The sequence below is a fragment of the Asparagus officinalis genome, chromosome 3, assembly GCF_001876935.1.
Source record: "Asparagus officinalis chromosome 3, Aspof.V1, whole genome shotgun sequence".
NCBI classification, from domain to species: Eukaryota; Viridiplantae; Streptophyta; class Magnoliopsida; order Asparagales; family Asparagaceae; genus Asparagus; species Asparagus officinalis.
In genome coordinates this window covers 15,445,591-15,461,901 of record NC_033796.1, presented here as the reverse complement: position 1 = coordinate 15,461,901, position 16,311 = coordinate 15,445,591, and the positions used below count along the sequence as shown (strand labels likewise).

The following is a 16,311-nucleotide window of genomic DNA, read 5'->3' as shown; positions in this document are numbered from 1 at the left end:
ATATTTGTGCTAAATTGATTTAAGTTTAGTTTTTATTTTACTTATTGATTTCACACACGCCCTATTGAGCTTTTTAATATTTCACATTAAGTATTATTTGATTTGTGGTGAGTGAATCATTGAGTGTGAGTTTACACCTTCGTTCTCATTTGTATTAGAGAAAAATATTGTATTTGAGCTTAATCATCGAGAGATCACATTATAATATACAAGAACACCGATAGAAATGGTTGGTGAGAGACGAGGTTAATTCCAAGAGGAGTGACGTCGATTGTAAATCTTAGGGAGAGGTAGTAATTCCGAGTACTTGAGCAAAGTGACACGGGCTAGGCCAACACTTAAAGGAGTGTATTGTGTATTAACAATTGTGTGAGTTGTAAAAGTTTTCGGTGAACTTAGAAAACCGATTGTGTAGTTGATTTTGAGATAGTGGAGATTCTCCTCGTGGGTGAGGAGCGGAGACGTAGGTCGAGAGTGACCGAACTCCATGATCATTTGATTGTGTTTGTGATTGTTATTTGCGCACTATCTCTTTCATTTGTGTTTTATGTTTATTTCGCCCTTTGTTTAATTCTATACCTTTGCATATATCATTTGTGTATATCAAAATTGCTAGAGTATTGTTAGTAAGTTTTAAAATTGGTGTTAACATCGGATTAGATTAGTAAATACCATTTTCACCCCCTCTAGGGTAATTTTAGACTTAACATGAACTGAATTTAGACTTAACACGAATCAAGTTGGACTAAACATGGAATTAGACCTAACATGAACTGTTATTAGACTTAACATGAACTGAATTTAGACTTAACATGAATCAAGTTGGACTTAACATGAAATTAGACTTAACATGAACTATTATTAGATTTAACATGAACTGAATTTAGACATAACACGAATTAAGTTGGACTTAACATAAAATTAGACTTAACATGAACTGTTATTAGACTTAACATGAGCTGTTATTAGACTTAACATGAACTGAGTTTAGGCTTAACACGAATCAAGTTAGACTTAACATGAACTGTTATTAGAGTTAACATAAACTGAGTTTAGACTTAACACAAATCAAGTTGGACATAATATGAAATTAGACCTAACATGAACTGTTATTAGACTTAACATGAACTGAATCTAGACTTAATACGAATCAAATTAGACTTAACATGAAATTAGACTTAACATAAACTGTTAGACTTAACATGAATTGAATTTAGACTTAACATGTGGTAAAATTAGACTTAACACGAAACAAGCTGGACTTAATATGAAATTAGACCTAACATGAACTGTTATTAGACTTAACATGAACTGTATTTAGACTTAACACGAATCAAGTTGGACTTAACATGAAATTAGACTTAACATGAATTGAATATAAACTTAACATGAACTAAAATTAAACTTAACACGAATCAAGTCAGACTTAACATGAAATTAGACTTAACATGAACTATTATTAGACTTAACATGACTGAATTTAGACTTAACACAAATCAAGTTGGACTTAATATGAAATTAGACTTCACACGAACTGTTATTACTTATTAGACTTAACATGAACTGAATTTAGACTTAACATAAACTGAAACTAGACTTAATATGAATCAAGTTGGACTTAACATGAAATTAGACTTAAAATGAATTAAATTAGATTTAATATGAATCAAATTGGCCTTAACATGAAGTAAAATTGGGCTTAACATGAAATTGGATTTAAAATAAGTTGGAATAGACTAATATGATTCATGTTAAGTCTAATTCAACTTATTTTTAGACTTAAAATAAGTTGAATTAGATATAATATGATTCAAATTAGACTTAAAAGGAATTAAATTAAACTTAACATGAATCAAACTGGACTTAATATGAATCAAATTAGACTTAACATAAAATTAGACGTAAAACATGTTAAATTAGACTTAACACGATTCATGTTAACTCTAATTTAACTTATTTATAGACAAAAAACAAGTTGAATTAGACTTAACATGATTTAAATTAGACTTAAAAGGAATTATATTACACTTAACATGAATCAATCTGGACCTAATATGATAGATCTGGAGAGAACGAAGAGAGAGGAGAACATGAGGGTATTTTGGGCTTTTATGTTTATTTCTCTCTCATTTTGCTTAGTTAGCATGATAATTACATTAAAAAAAAACTGTAACACATGACGTGACACTTCTTAGAGCTGAACCACGTAGAAAAAAATGAAAGGGCTGCAACACATGAGAATATTGCTTTTGAGGCATTAATACAATTTTCAAAAAAAAAAAAGGAAAAAAAACCCTAGCGGAGTCTATTCGCAAAAAGGCCCACGGGGAGTCTATTCGCGTTGCAATTATTCCAAAAAATTCGCATTCTCCCTCGAGATTTGTCAGTCGCTCGGAGATCTCTCTCTCGCGCTCTCGTTTTTCTATTCTCGACCTCTCTTCGTTTTTCCTGTCGATCTCTCTTGCTTACAACTCCTCATCTCGATCTCCTTCTATCTGCCCTAATCCTCTCTCGATCTCCTTATCCCTCGATCTCCATCTTCTTTCTCGTCGCCGTCGCCGTCGCCGCCGCCTCTCGTCGAGGTAACCTTGACATAACCCTAGTCCTTTCTCTCCTCTCTCTTTCTCTTACCTTTTTTTAATTTTTTTCTTTTTTCTTTTTTGACAATCAGGGCTCGATTTGATCTGAGAGAGGAAGTTTAAGGCCATTGTCGAGTGCACCAACACTCGGAACCACTAAGGTATCAAAATCCGCCCCTGTGATCTTTTATTAGGTTTTGCTTGCTATATGTTTGATGAAATGCTCCCTAGACTTATTTGTATCAATAATTGATCTTTTTGCATTTGGATTTTTTTATTCATTGTTTGAAATTGTTTTATGAACCATATCCTGCACTCTTTCACTGATAGCCGCTTACTTTTATGATTAGCAAAAGTGGATAACATTTGGATTCAGCATCCATTGTAGTGATTGTTGCCTCTGTTGCCAAATATTTCTGACTGCAAATTTTTAATTAAAATGATGAAATATTAAAATCCTTTGTTTGCTATCTATTCTTTGACATAGGTACTATGAGTTCTTAACTGAATATTTAGAAACTACTTGATTATTAAAATTCTTTGGACAACATCAAGGAGAATAGTCATGAGAATTGTTCAAAGTTGAGAGGAGTTTTCTTATGTTTCTATGTAAAATATTTGGTAAGCAATAAATTAGTTGCTAAAGTTAAATGGATTTACATTTTGTAGAAAAAATGCAGCATTTGTCAATATGGCTATATTGTTGTAACAACTTTTGCAAATTCCTTTTTTGGGGTAGAGATCTTTTTACATCCTTGATTGTAAAGAATTTCTTCAACTCACCAGTAAAAACTTTTCATTTTTGAGAATCCCATGAATAATATTATTTACATAAATTATGGGGGTGTTTGATAAGTTTAATGTGAATAGAAAATGTGAAAGTCACTTTGTTTTGCTAATAAGAAAGTGTATCTATATCAACATGCAAGTGAAATACAATGTTCAAAGTGTATCTATATCAACATGCAAGTGAAATACAATGTTCATTTACAAAAATAAATTATTCTTGAAAGTAGAAAAGTAAAGGTAAGGTGGCAATAATATTTATTGATTTTAGATAGTATTTCCCATATATTTTGATAACTACAAATAAATGAATTGAAAGCGAGTTATATACACTAGGTAAAATTAATTCTTTATTTGAAAGCGAAAATACTTTACAAAATTTTATTTGTGATATTATCATTTTCTATTCATATTATCTGTTATAAGTTCTTTATATTTTATATGCATTACATATTTAATTGTAATTTTTAATAACATGTAAGTTATGTATTTTTGCATGATAATAATCTCAATAATTTTAGGGACTAATTTAAAAAATAATAAAGTTTAAGGGACAAATATAGATTTCCCAATAATAAACTCCCGTCCAATCCTTAAGTTCTAAACCTATCAGACATGCAAAAAAAAAATTTGGACACAAAAAAATATTTAATAAAAAATTTATTTATTTTAGTTAAAAAGGGTCCCACTTTTTCAACTTTTATATTACTTTTGCACGTTTGTAAGTGAAGATTTTTTGCATTTCATTTTCAAATACACTTAATAAAACATACACCTAAATGGATAAAAGTGAGTCACTTTCACACCTTTATTATTCGCTTGCAAATAACAAGCACCAGTGACATGCGAAAAATTTTAACTGTGGGATCCACTAAATAAACCAACACAATTTAGCTAAATAACAACTGTATTAATTCTCTTCAGTCAAGATTGTAGAGAATTTGAACTATTTTCTTAATGCCACATCATCAAGTTAGTTAACTTAAATCAAGAAGATGTAAGTTTCTTTTGCAGTTTTGAATAAACAAACACTTGGTTTGAAATGAAAACAAATTCATAAAACAAATGAAAAAACATTGAATTTGGATTTGGAAATACTTCCCATTATAAAGTGCAAACGTCCAAACGATGGATTTGAGGTTATTTCCAGCAATAAATGCTGCATGTGACATCTACTGCGTGCGACATTTGATGCATTTGCAATTGCAACACACAAACAACCACCAAAAAATTATATATACAAGTGCGAAAATGCGCATGCACTTTCTATGTCATACTCTTGTACGAGGCCAAAATGGTCATTTTTAGTAGTGCGGGTGCAATCCAAAGCAAAGTTAACCCAAACTCTCTAATCCGACCCTAAAACATATTTGTTTAATGCACTATAATCTCAAGTACCCATCTCTGCTTCCACTCTCCGCAACAGTGTGAGATTCATGTGCAAAACCATCACAATCAACACACGTCCTTGTGATCCCCCCTCGCCTTAACTCCACTTCATTGCTCTTTGTTTGCTCCAACTTCAACCCTAATCATCTCTTTTGATCAATCAGAATCAAAATCAAAATAAAGATAGAGTCGTTGCATCATGGAGGATGCTTTTGCAAGATCCGTGGCGGAGGTGAGCAAAGCACCTCTTTTTATCTCTTGTTTAATTTCGAGACAAAGTTATTTTGATGTGTGAATTTGCTTTTTGGTTTAGGTTCTGGAAGCATTTCGAGTGGATCCGACCAAAGGCCTCTCGGATTCACAGGTAGTGATGCAATGCGTTGCAATTTGATATTTTTTTTGTATGATTTGTTTATTAAAATGATCTAATTTATGTTTCTTTATGGTTCGTAATGATAGGTCGAAGAGAATGCGAGGATATACGGCAGAAATGGTACACACGCTTGAATTTTATTTGATTTCTATAGTAAATTGGTTGTTTTTTTACGTTATCTGTACTTTGAATTTTATGACGATACAAGTTTGTATGACAAAAAAGAGATTATTTCAGTATACTGGTGTAACTATTGTATTATACTTATGGTAGTTATGATAATCTATACTACTTATAAAAGAGAATACCCATATCAAAACTTTTAATTTCCTATTTTGCCCTTTCAAAATTTGATAATTCACAATTATACCATTAGTTATAAGTAATCCTTAAACAATTATCCATAACTTTTTATTAAATGCACCTACTGCTCTCTCTTAAAATATTTGGTCAAGAATATAATTATTATCAATAGTTTATAATCTAACACTACAAACAAATGCTTAGGTCTATATTTAGAATTTTAGAATGTCAATGTTCACCTTTCGGGCTACCTTAATTGCATGTCGGGGGGTTTGCGACCTACTCTCCTCTCTAAGAAGTTGAAACGACTGTTTTGAGGGACATTAAAGTTTAAGCAATGAGAGGACAAGGGTTTTGTGGAGACAACCTAAGAGGTAGAATTTGAGAATGATACACCTCATTCTTCATTCTTTGTGTCTTTTGAGCACCAATTGCTAATGAGCCCAAAATTTTTACTCAAGATTATAAATTTCTTCCCAAGAAGTCGCACAATAATATAAGACAATTGATCAAATAATTATAATAACAAGATGTAGAGTCTAGACTTTTAAAATTCAATTTGAATCAAGGCATAAACTACGAACCAAATTAACTAACAAACAACACTTTTTATTTTTATTTAACTTCTCTTTCATCTCTTGAGTATAAATTAGCTCACACATTTTCTTCCACTCACCATAATACGTACTAAGCCAAACTCATACAATTACAAGAGAAAAGCTCAACTAAAACTCCGCTTGGATTAAAATGGAAAATTTAGCAAAGCACAAGATGTCGACTTCTTTCGTAAATTTGCTCAAGCATGTGTTAGCATGGTATGTTCCTCTATAATTCAATTAGAATTTTAAAAATGTGTTTCGAAACTTGATTATTGTAGAAATGAGTCAATTCGGTACAATTTAAGTTGCTACAATCAATTTGACGATTAGTTTTCTTTTTAGATACATTGGGTTCACTCGAAATTCAAAATGTATTATGAAAAATCTGAAACGAGCAAATGTATCTTGATATCTCATTAGATTAAATACTTTTAAAATTCAATCCGCTAAACGCATTTCACAGTGTAATTTGAAAACACATTGTACCAAAAAAATCTATGATGCTAATATCATGAAGTAAGGGTACAATTAGGAATGTATTAGGCTACTTTTATTACCCTTTTGATGTTACAGTAAGAAATACAAAATGAACTTTCTTATCGTGATTATAGACAAAAAAGTTGAATAAATACTGCAACCAACATCATATTCACATGCATCCAAAATAAATTTTATATTTTTATTATAAATAAACCTTGATTACTAAAGTGATATTTTCTTAAGCTTTGACTTTTTACCTTCTAATTAATAACTCATTTTTATACATGACATTTATTTTTCATTTATTTCTATCTATTCCTCTCCTTCCAACCATCTGACTTCTATTTCTGAGAATTGAATAGCTTGGGATGACAATAAAGATGGAATAGATTTCTATGGAAATGCTACCACAATAATTCAGTGTTAAGGTTGTGTACTAGAGATTGATAAAAGACACATGAATGATATAATCAGTCTCTCTTGCAATTGTCACGGAACTTCAACTAGTGATAAGTCCCTATTTGCATGATATATCTCAATCATCCCGTCATGTCAATTTTAGCTTTAAGTTTAAGAAATTTATTTAGGAAAGTTCTTATTATCTAGCATTTCCTTAAATAGCTTGAACCTTAGTGTAAATTGAGCAAAAATGTATCTCTCATCTCTAATACTAAAGCATCTTTTAATGTTGCTATTGTGTTTACAGAATAAGTTTGTCATGCAGAGGATTATAATTTTTCGTCCTATTAATCCATGTTAGATATCAGCTATTTAGTAAATTCGACTCTCTATGTCTATATGTTTTGTTTCAGCTTCAAATGTTGATGACTAGTATAGACTTTGATAAAGTATTTAAATTTGAAATATGATATGAATTGGTTCCTTTTTTTATTTCATTACCCTATAGATTCAAGACTCTTTTATTACGTCCTTCATTTATGTTTCATGAATATTGGTAAAATTTAAACTACCTGAGGTACATGAATGAATCGAGAGTTGTCCATCGATTCACTTCATCATTTTACGGTCCACATTTAAAATTTTCATTGTTAAACAAGCATGCTCACGTGCAACGCACGTGCATTTTACTAGTTACTTCAAAATTTAATATTTCAAGAACTAAAAGTTTTGTGACATGGGGAAAGAGAACACTTTATTTTTTATTTTAACTAAGAGAGGAAGATGTTTGGTTAGGAGTAGAGCATAATCTGGTCTAAAGCTAGAAGGATTATTGTTATTCTTATGGGCGTTAGAAGTTCTTTGGGATCTTTTATATGCGTGCTGGCTAATGTACTTTTGAGAAGGGGTCCCATTTACTAAGGGTGGTCTACAAATAAAGAGATGTGCCTTGATGGAAACTGCACGAATTTTTGTGTGTTATTTCCTTTGTTTAATTAAGGGGAGCTTATTTAAACTGCAGAAGGTTTTAAAATGAAAAATTAGAAAAGCATTCTTGCTTCTTACGTAAGCTCAAAGATAGCAAAGTGAAACCAAAAAGATAACCTGTGAGGCTGTGAATCAAAATGACAAGTCTGCTTTAGCATTGCAAAAAAAAAAAAACCCTAATGGTTGCAAAAAAAATATGTTACCAATAAAATAATTTACATGCACGAAATAATGTGATAAGCTTGGTTGGTTCAAATAAAATAGTGTATATGCATTGCACTCTATAATATGTCCTTTTAGAATCAAATGCTGAGTGTGGGCCTAGTTATCTCCTTATTGAATGATTTAATCTTGTCGCGTCTTTTGATGAGTGAAAATTCGAAACTTGTTTTTCCTTTTAGAATGAAATACATGTTCGCTTTAGCATATCAAGAAACACCTAACAGTTGCAAAAAACATGTTACCAATAAAATAATGTACATGCACGCAATAATGTGATAATCTTGGATGGTTTAAGTAAAATAGTGTATATGCACGCTATAAGATGTCCTTTTAGAATCAAATGCTGAGTGTAGATCAACTTGCCTTCGAACTGAAGGATTCAATCTTGTCACATCTTTTGATGAGTCCAAAACAATGAAAAATCCATACTCACTTGTCATATTGCCTCTTATGCCCACTGTCATCATTTATGAGAGAGAGAGCTTTGAGCTTTGTAGATTTCCCATCCGCCAAGGGATTTGGAGCACTTTCAACAAATATTTTGTTCATCGTCGTGTCCCGTGCTTTATCAGACATAGGAATCTCTCATGGATATAAATGTCTTGAGGTCGTACAATCCTTATTTACATCATTTAAGTTTCTTTAGAAGGCCAATTACGCTGTCCTTATCTTGGTTCTCAAGGAGTTGGAAAATCCATTTGACCGTAGGCATGTAGTTTATGATATTCTTTACACAAGATTGTCTTTAACATAACAACTAATATGATGCCTTATTTTTTTTCCCCATTTGGTCAAATTTGATCTCATATTCTTCTCCTGAGAATACTGATCAATGTATCCATGGTTAGAAGAGGAATCTTGTCTTACAGACAATGACATCAATTCCTATTTATCATACGAGAATTAAATTTCTTCAGTATCCTATTATGATGATAAGGAGAGAAAGATGAAAGCCTTCATACTAGGGATTGAGGTCTGATTCTTGTCATTTAAAGAAAAAGAAGAATTAGCTTTATAGTTAGGCAAAAGGCCACTGTCAATTAATTTATGAAGCTTCATGGGCGGTTGGATTGTGTCCTTCATTTAAGCGGGATCTAATTCTCAGAGTAAATTACTGCTAACAAACCCACTTTATTTGAACATGAATCAACCATCTTTTCCTATTTGGCGTGAAAATCATGTTGCTTTTTAGTTGAACTCATTTTGATTTATTATTAATTGCATGAACATGCACATTTTACATGATAAAGGAGTATCTTTTAGGTTTGGACTTCTTTATAGACCTAAGATATTAATAAATCTTGCAAACAACAAATTGTATCCAAGCTTTCATGGATCACTTTAACTTCTGGTTAGTGTCGACCCTTTTATCATCAACACATTCCCCCCTTTTATCATTAACAACCTTGTTTGGTTGTCTCCTCAAAGCTGTAGGTTCTTCAACACATCATGTTACCCATACCTTTTTGTTCATCATCAATTGAAACCTTTTCCTGCTAGACTCAAGAGTTAATGTTGAGGCTGAGAATTTCTTAGGTTCCAAGGTACACAACAAAGATATAAAAAAAATATTTTTAATATATGCAACCATCAACTAGGCAAGCTGGTTAGTTTCTTGCCCACCCCTATGATCAAGTTAGTATGAGTGTTTAAGAAAAGAAAGTAGTGAAAGATTAAAGAGCCACAGTGAGGAACCCTATCAGAGTTTGGAGAGATTTCTATGCTGTCATTCTTTGTTGGCCCATCCACAAATAGTTTCTTAATGTACCAGGCCTTATTTCGCTTGATAATTCGTATATGTTGTTTCTCAGTTAGTCATTAGTATTTGTTGCCGTTAAAGTGGTGTTACATTATTTTATCCTCCAATTGTTAATATTCCTTTCCATCCAAGGTGATGTTCAATCACATTATCCTTGACAATGACATAGCCATCCTATGTTTCTAGTCCCTCCATTTTCATAATCGTCAGATATTCTAGAACTACACGTGTCATACAACCTCCTTCCATGAATTAAGCTCGTTCTTTGATTCCTAACTAATATACTCTCTACCAACGTAAGACCGCCCAAGCTATTAAAAGCGTGAGTCCTTGTGTTCCACCTCCCATCAAGTGCTACAATTTTGTCTTCCTTTTTATACTCAAAACCACAAATATATGTGTTGTAGAGTTGTCTTTCAAGCAATTTGATGTTTGAAGATTTGCTCAATGAACGCCATTCTTTGAACTTATTACAAGTATTACAACAATGGTCTATTTAAGTTGGTTGACGTAGCTAATTGGATTAATACACGTATTCAAATTGGAGGCTGAGATGTGTTTGTGTTTAACTACTAAACCATTGTATTCTTTATTCTACACAATGTTTTAAGCAATGGTTTAGGGGCCCACCTAGATCCAAGGTTTTAAGTATCGGTTATCGGGGATTTATCGGACAGCCAAAATCCTTATCGGATAGCGGAAATCGGGGATATATCGGGGATACGTAGTATTTATCGGAGTGATATACTGGATGGTGTATATATAATATAATAACTAAAAAATGTAATCTAACCATGCTTAATGAAATATAAACATACCAAAATGTAAATCATCATGTTTAGAATCACTAACTAATTGTAGAAAGCGGGTCGGGTCGGGTTTAAAAACTCAACAATCCAACTCAAAATACCTGGCCGATAATCCCGATAAAAAAGCCTTACTTATCGACTGATAAGTGCTGATAACGCCGATAACTCGCCGATAAACTCTCCAAAACGATAACCGATTACAAAACCAACTTATCCTAGCGGAGAGCTCTTAAATCCGATAACTCGGCCGATAATATCGATTATCGGCCGATATTTAAAACAATACCTAGATCCCCTAGGCCTAAGAAATACCTAGGTGGCCTGCCTAGGTCTTGGAAGCGCCCAAGGTAGCGTGGGGCACTTATGCAGATTGCACCATTTAGATCTTGGTTGGAATTTCCTCCGATGCTGCCTCCACATCCTCTGATCTCTTTTGGCCTTCTCTGGCCTCCTTCACCAACTACGAACACCTCTCGCTCCTCCTCACGCCTTCAACAAAACTCCTTCAACACCACTTAAGTCTGCTGCCTCCACGCCCTCCTATCTCTTTCAGCCTCCTCCACCAACTACGAACACCTCCTGCTCCTCCTCACCTCCTGCTCCTCCTTAGACCTTCAGCAAAACTCCTCCAATACTACTTAAAAAAAAAGAAAAAAAGAAAGAAAAGGGCAATCCGCCTAGGCCTTGCCTAGGCACTAGCCCTTTGTATAACATTGATTCTACATGAGACTCTTGTAGCATTTGCTTTATCAACTCATGTGGATGTTGACACATAAGTGCAACAAATTTCCACCATCGCTCACATAAGATTGCGTCCAATTTGAGTTGTGCTTACTCTATGGTTCACTTTATTCTAACTCCATCTTAAAATTTGAAGTTAACATAGGGGTGGTTTTTCATGATTCTTTGCTATAGCACCTAAACACTTCGACTTGATTCAAGTCTCCACAGCACTTCCGAAGGCAACAGATGCGCGTGCATACACACCAACCTCCTTGTTTTGTAAGTCCCAAATTAATCAAGTCATCACGCGCAAGCATGTATCTTATGGTCCTCCAACTCAAACAAACAATAGCTGGTACATCATCAGTTTCAATGTAAAGTTTTACTAGCTTTTGTTTTAGTGACTCAACGTCAATTCTACTCTTAAGTGGCAACTTACGACAACTCAATATCAGTTGTTATGACAATCACCTCAGTTAAGCTGATGGAAATGGGTAATCATTTAACCAATTTTCTTTGTATTCTATTGACTAACTCATATTTTAGCGCCCAATGTACCCAGTCAGTTTGCTTTGGGACACCTAATCAAACACCAAGGTTGTACATAAGTTATTCACTTGGTGTTTCTTTTGCATTTATACAATGCACATGGAAGTGCAAATCCTACACACAACTCACCTGAGTGCAATCCCCATATTGATTTCTCAGTTCTAAGCATCCCACCTACAGTCTGTATCTCATGTTTCCCTTAATGCGACACTTAGCTAGCTCCACTCAATAGATTGAATTTCTCGAATCGACGGTAAGAGTCGGAGCATTATTAGCATATCAAATGGTGGAATGAGGTCTCTCCTGTAAAGTCGGCTTAATGAACCAAGATTTGCCAAACCTGCTGAAGCGATTTCTGGGTTTCAAATGATTAAGGAAGCAGGTTTGACGTGCTTTATCTCATTGTGAAACACATGCAATGTCACAACTGCTTGACCTCTTCAAGTTCAAACTCAGAAGAAGGTTGTACATCACATTGTTCATGATTGCCAATGGATTCTGATAGGACATTTTTGTTGTTATATATGATTAGATTTAGATGTATGGTGGAGGTTGATTGATTCAATTCCAGCAACACTTCGTTTCCACTCATTTGGCCACTGGAATTCTAATGCAATTCCTCCTGCAGTTGGTGCATCAGTATGTATTGACTTTTTTAGATACACTGATAACTTAATGAAATATTATTCAAGTATTTACTTGCCTTGTCTGAGAAAGAAAGAATGAAAAAAGGCAATTGATAATGTTTTCCTTAAAGTGATGGTTGCAGATTTTTATGATTTGGTAATTTCTAAAGACTTGTATTTTTGTTTCCTCCAATTTGGCCAGCACACTCTGTATCTGTGACGCCCCTTGGTTTCACACAAGGCTGTAGTCCAAGGTGAACCTAAGGATGTTAAATCTTCCATGCACTGAACACTATGCAATAACACGTTTCACCATCATAGGAATCTCTCTCTAGTGGAATCAATAAAAGACAGTGCAGGTACAAGCAGATATAAAAAGGATGTAAACAGGAAATAAGTCATAGATATAAATGATCAACATCAGATATAATCAAGTCTCAACAGGTATAGAAGAAAATACGTCCAACAATCTGATACAAATGATAAATAATCTAACTACAAGAGTTATCTGAAAAGTACATAGGTTCTTAGCTCTCAAAATGAAATGCAAGTCTAATAATCAACTAAAATCAAAACTAAACAACCGTGGAGCAGAAACTACTATAAATAAATAACGGTGACTATGTTGAAAGTTCGTCAACCTGTAGCTCTCCGAAAATCTGATCTGCTGTCTGAAAAGAAAGGAAATCAACAGCGTCAGAGCGCTAAGAAAATCATCTCCATCCGCCCCCAGGGAAAGGGCTACTAGATACGATGGAGGCTCTACCTATAAGTGCATAGTCTATCTAAATCATTTTATCCTATACTACATGAAATTTATATTTAGAAACCCACAACACAAGACTGGTACGTCGAGCGAAATAATCCAAACAAGGAAACCCTCATGTATATATTATATGTCTCAAGTTGTAAATCTCTAAATATAAATTCCAACTAAACAAGTAAAATAATAAAGAAACACAATACAAGAAAATATCACAACAAACATCTCCATAAATATCATCGAACTCCTCATTTTACCCTTGAGGGTAAAGTAGATACCAATACAAAATTTCCATATACCAACGACGTGAAGTACCTCCACAATAAAACATATAAAAAAGAAATTCAATCATCACCTGTGACTCATGTTATCATCAAGTCTATTAAATCATCCTTCTCTGAAATTCAACTCATCGCATCCCCGTGCGGATCGACAAATAGGTATATTAACATCTGCGCATAACCATACGAAAACAAAACATAGGTTCATCGACCTCTGTGCGCTCTCGTACAGATACAAGAGATATAGGTTCATCGACGTCAGCGCATGCCCGTGCGGAAACAATAATGCATAAAGGAGTGAAGTCCATCGCTGTCTCATTGCAGTATACTGATTAACGCACTCAGAGTGTAGTCCATTCGCGGTTTCATTGCGGGTACTAACTGACCCCACTCAACCAATCGCAACTATAATAGAATATAATAATCGTCACTCGTAACGATGCAAACTATTTGGCCACTACAAACAATGAATTTGTACGTACTCAAACTCAATGCATGAACTCCTCAAAATATGTGTATAGAACAGCACACGACTTACACTACTCGCTCGCAAATTGAACCCACAATTAAAAGAAACAAACATCACATATAAGGCTTGATCAGTCGACCAACAAGGAGCTTCGGTCGACTAATCGGCTGCTTGAATGAGGCTGACTGCACCTTATCAGTCGACTGACGCACGCGGTCAGTCGACTAATCAGACCGAAATTTGCCAGGTTTCGGTTTCTGCTTGGTTTTTCTTCAAAGCTCGGTTTTTTATCAATAGATTTGATTTAGAACTCATGGATACTTGACAAAAGGTCGTTTAAACTAGATAAACTCTTGTAGATTCATAGATTTAGGGTTTAGCCTTCTAATCATAATTTTTGTTTAACATGATTAATTAGGGTATTCACACCAATTTAAAATAAGATTTACCAATTAAATGCAACTCTAATGATCATGATCATCTAAACTCGATAATTATAGATTTATTTTACTGTTTATAACCGTGATTTAAGATTTAACATCATAGATTAGGTTCTAACACATTAGATTAACCCTAAACATGAAATTAAACATAATTATCACATAAAAACTTGATTTTTAATTAAGGAGAGGTTTGGAGGGAGGTGATCTTACCTTTTGCCACGTGCAAATCCCTCTGAACCAAGTAGGGCTCGATCCTTCGTCGTCAAACGTCGCAAATCTCGACTTTTCCTCAGTGTTCGCCTCACGAAACTCTTCCAAAAACACAATTTAGACTTAGGGTTTGAGAGGGAAGAAGAGGGTCTGCTAGGGTTTTGAAAAGATGAGTTTTTCGTGTATAAACACACCCACACACCCACACCCACACACCCACACACCCACACACACAGCTGCAAACCCGAATCAAAACAGCCCAACCCGAAACAAAGCAAACAGACCCGAAACTGGAAACCCAGTCAGACTGGGAAAATAGTCTTTGGTACTTTGGCTGGAACTTTCTCGTCCGACCTCGAATGAGGTGATTTAAGATGCGTTGGAAAGCTATTTTAGAGACCTACAACTTTTGTTTTTTGAGCTTTTCCAGATTCGAACTGTATCGGTGTGTAATGCATATATACTCTTAACTGGTTGTTTTTTTCAGATTTCTTCTTTGTGCATGTTTTAGTCGTTTCGTGCATGTTTAGCCTTTGTATACTCTCATATATACTCTTAATTGATCTCAAATCAATTGTTAGCATAATCATACATTCACACTTGATATTTATCATGATTAAAACTCATTTATCAATATTAATCAAAATATTTTCAAAATTTACGGGGTTTTACAATATCCTTGATGTATTTGTCCTTTGCTTTGGCAGCAACTTCTTATTAGTCTGTGCCAATATTAAAAAAAACAAAAGCGCGGGGTAAAGCGCTAGACCCTTTGATGAAGCGAGGCGTAAGCTTCAAAGCGTGAGGCGTAAGCTTCATGAGTTAAGTATTTTAATTTTAAATTTGTAAAAATTATGAACATATAGTATATAGTGGTATAATAATTTACACATATATACATTCATGTCCTGATTAGTAAATAAGAATTAAATATGTGAAGTGTTGAAACGAATCATAATGCACTAAGCTACATGCATAACATATATGTTTTAGTTACAATCACACGGTCATATTGAAAATACATGGGGCATTTTAATATAAGTAAAGAAATCCTTAAAAATCCTTTTATATTCTTGCATCTTGTCTAAAGTGTGCGCTTCAAAAGAAAAGCGCTTTATGAAGCACAAAGCACACACTTTAGTTATGCTTTTAGTGATGAGATGTAAGCTTCAAGGGCTAACGAGCTTCACTCTTGAGTCTTGAATTTTGAAGTGTTTAGCCATTAGAAAGTTGTGAAGCGAGTTTCAAAAAGGCTTTTACAAACATTGGTGTGTGCAATTTCAAAGGAACTTCCAGAGGTCTAAAAATTTTCCCCAACCTTAGTTGTAGAAGTTTCCATAAAATTCTCGAGAATTCATTGTAGTTTTAAGTTATAACACTTGCTTTGCACTCCAGTCTGCACATATAACATCTATCACCATCATCCATTTAAGATTTTCATAGCTCTTTTTTATAAAAGAATTAAAAACATTCTGTTCCTTACTCTCACAGGGGCTATGTTTTCCATAATTATTTGATGTAAGTGAAATATAATTGCAATAGAAAGTGCCAGGAGTTCACCA

General features: G+C 33.8%; 1 protein-coding gene across 2 annotated transcripts in view; it reads left to right on the top strand.

The window, feature by feature from the left end:
• LOC109833144 (calcium-transporting ATPase 3, endoplasmic reticulum-type) overlaps window positions 2,334-16,311 on the top strand; it is an 82,999-nt gene continuing 69,021 nt past the window's right edge. For both annotated transcript variants that reach the window (XM_020400705.1, XM_020400706.1), the window contains exons 1-5: window positions 2,334-2,582; window positions 2,672-2,740; window positions 4,919-4,986; window positions 5,068-5,118; window positions 5,214-5,247. In XM_020400705.1, coding sequence (XP_020256294.1) covers window positions 4,954-4,986; window positions 5,068-5,118; window positions 5,214-5,247 — 118 coding nt within the window. In that variant the 5' untranslated portion in view covers window positions 2,334-2,582; window positions 2,672-2,740; window positions 4,919-4,953. The remainder of the gene's footprint in view (window positions 2,583-2,671; window positions 2,741-4,918; window positions 4,987-5,067; window positions 5,119-5,213; window positions 5,248-16,311) is intronic.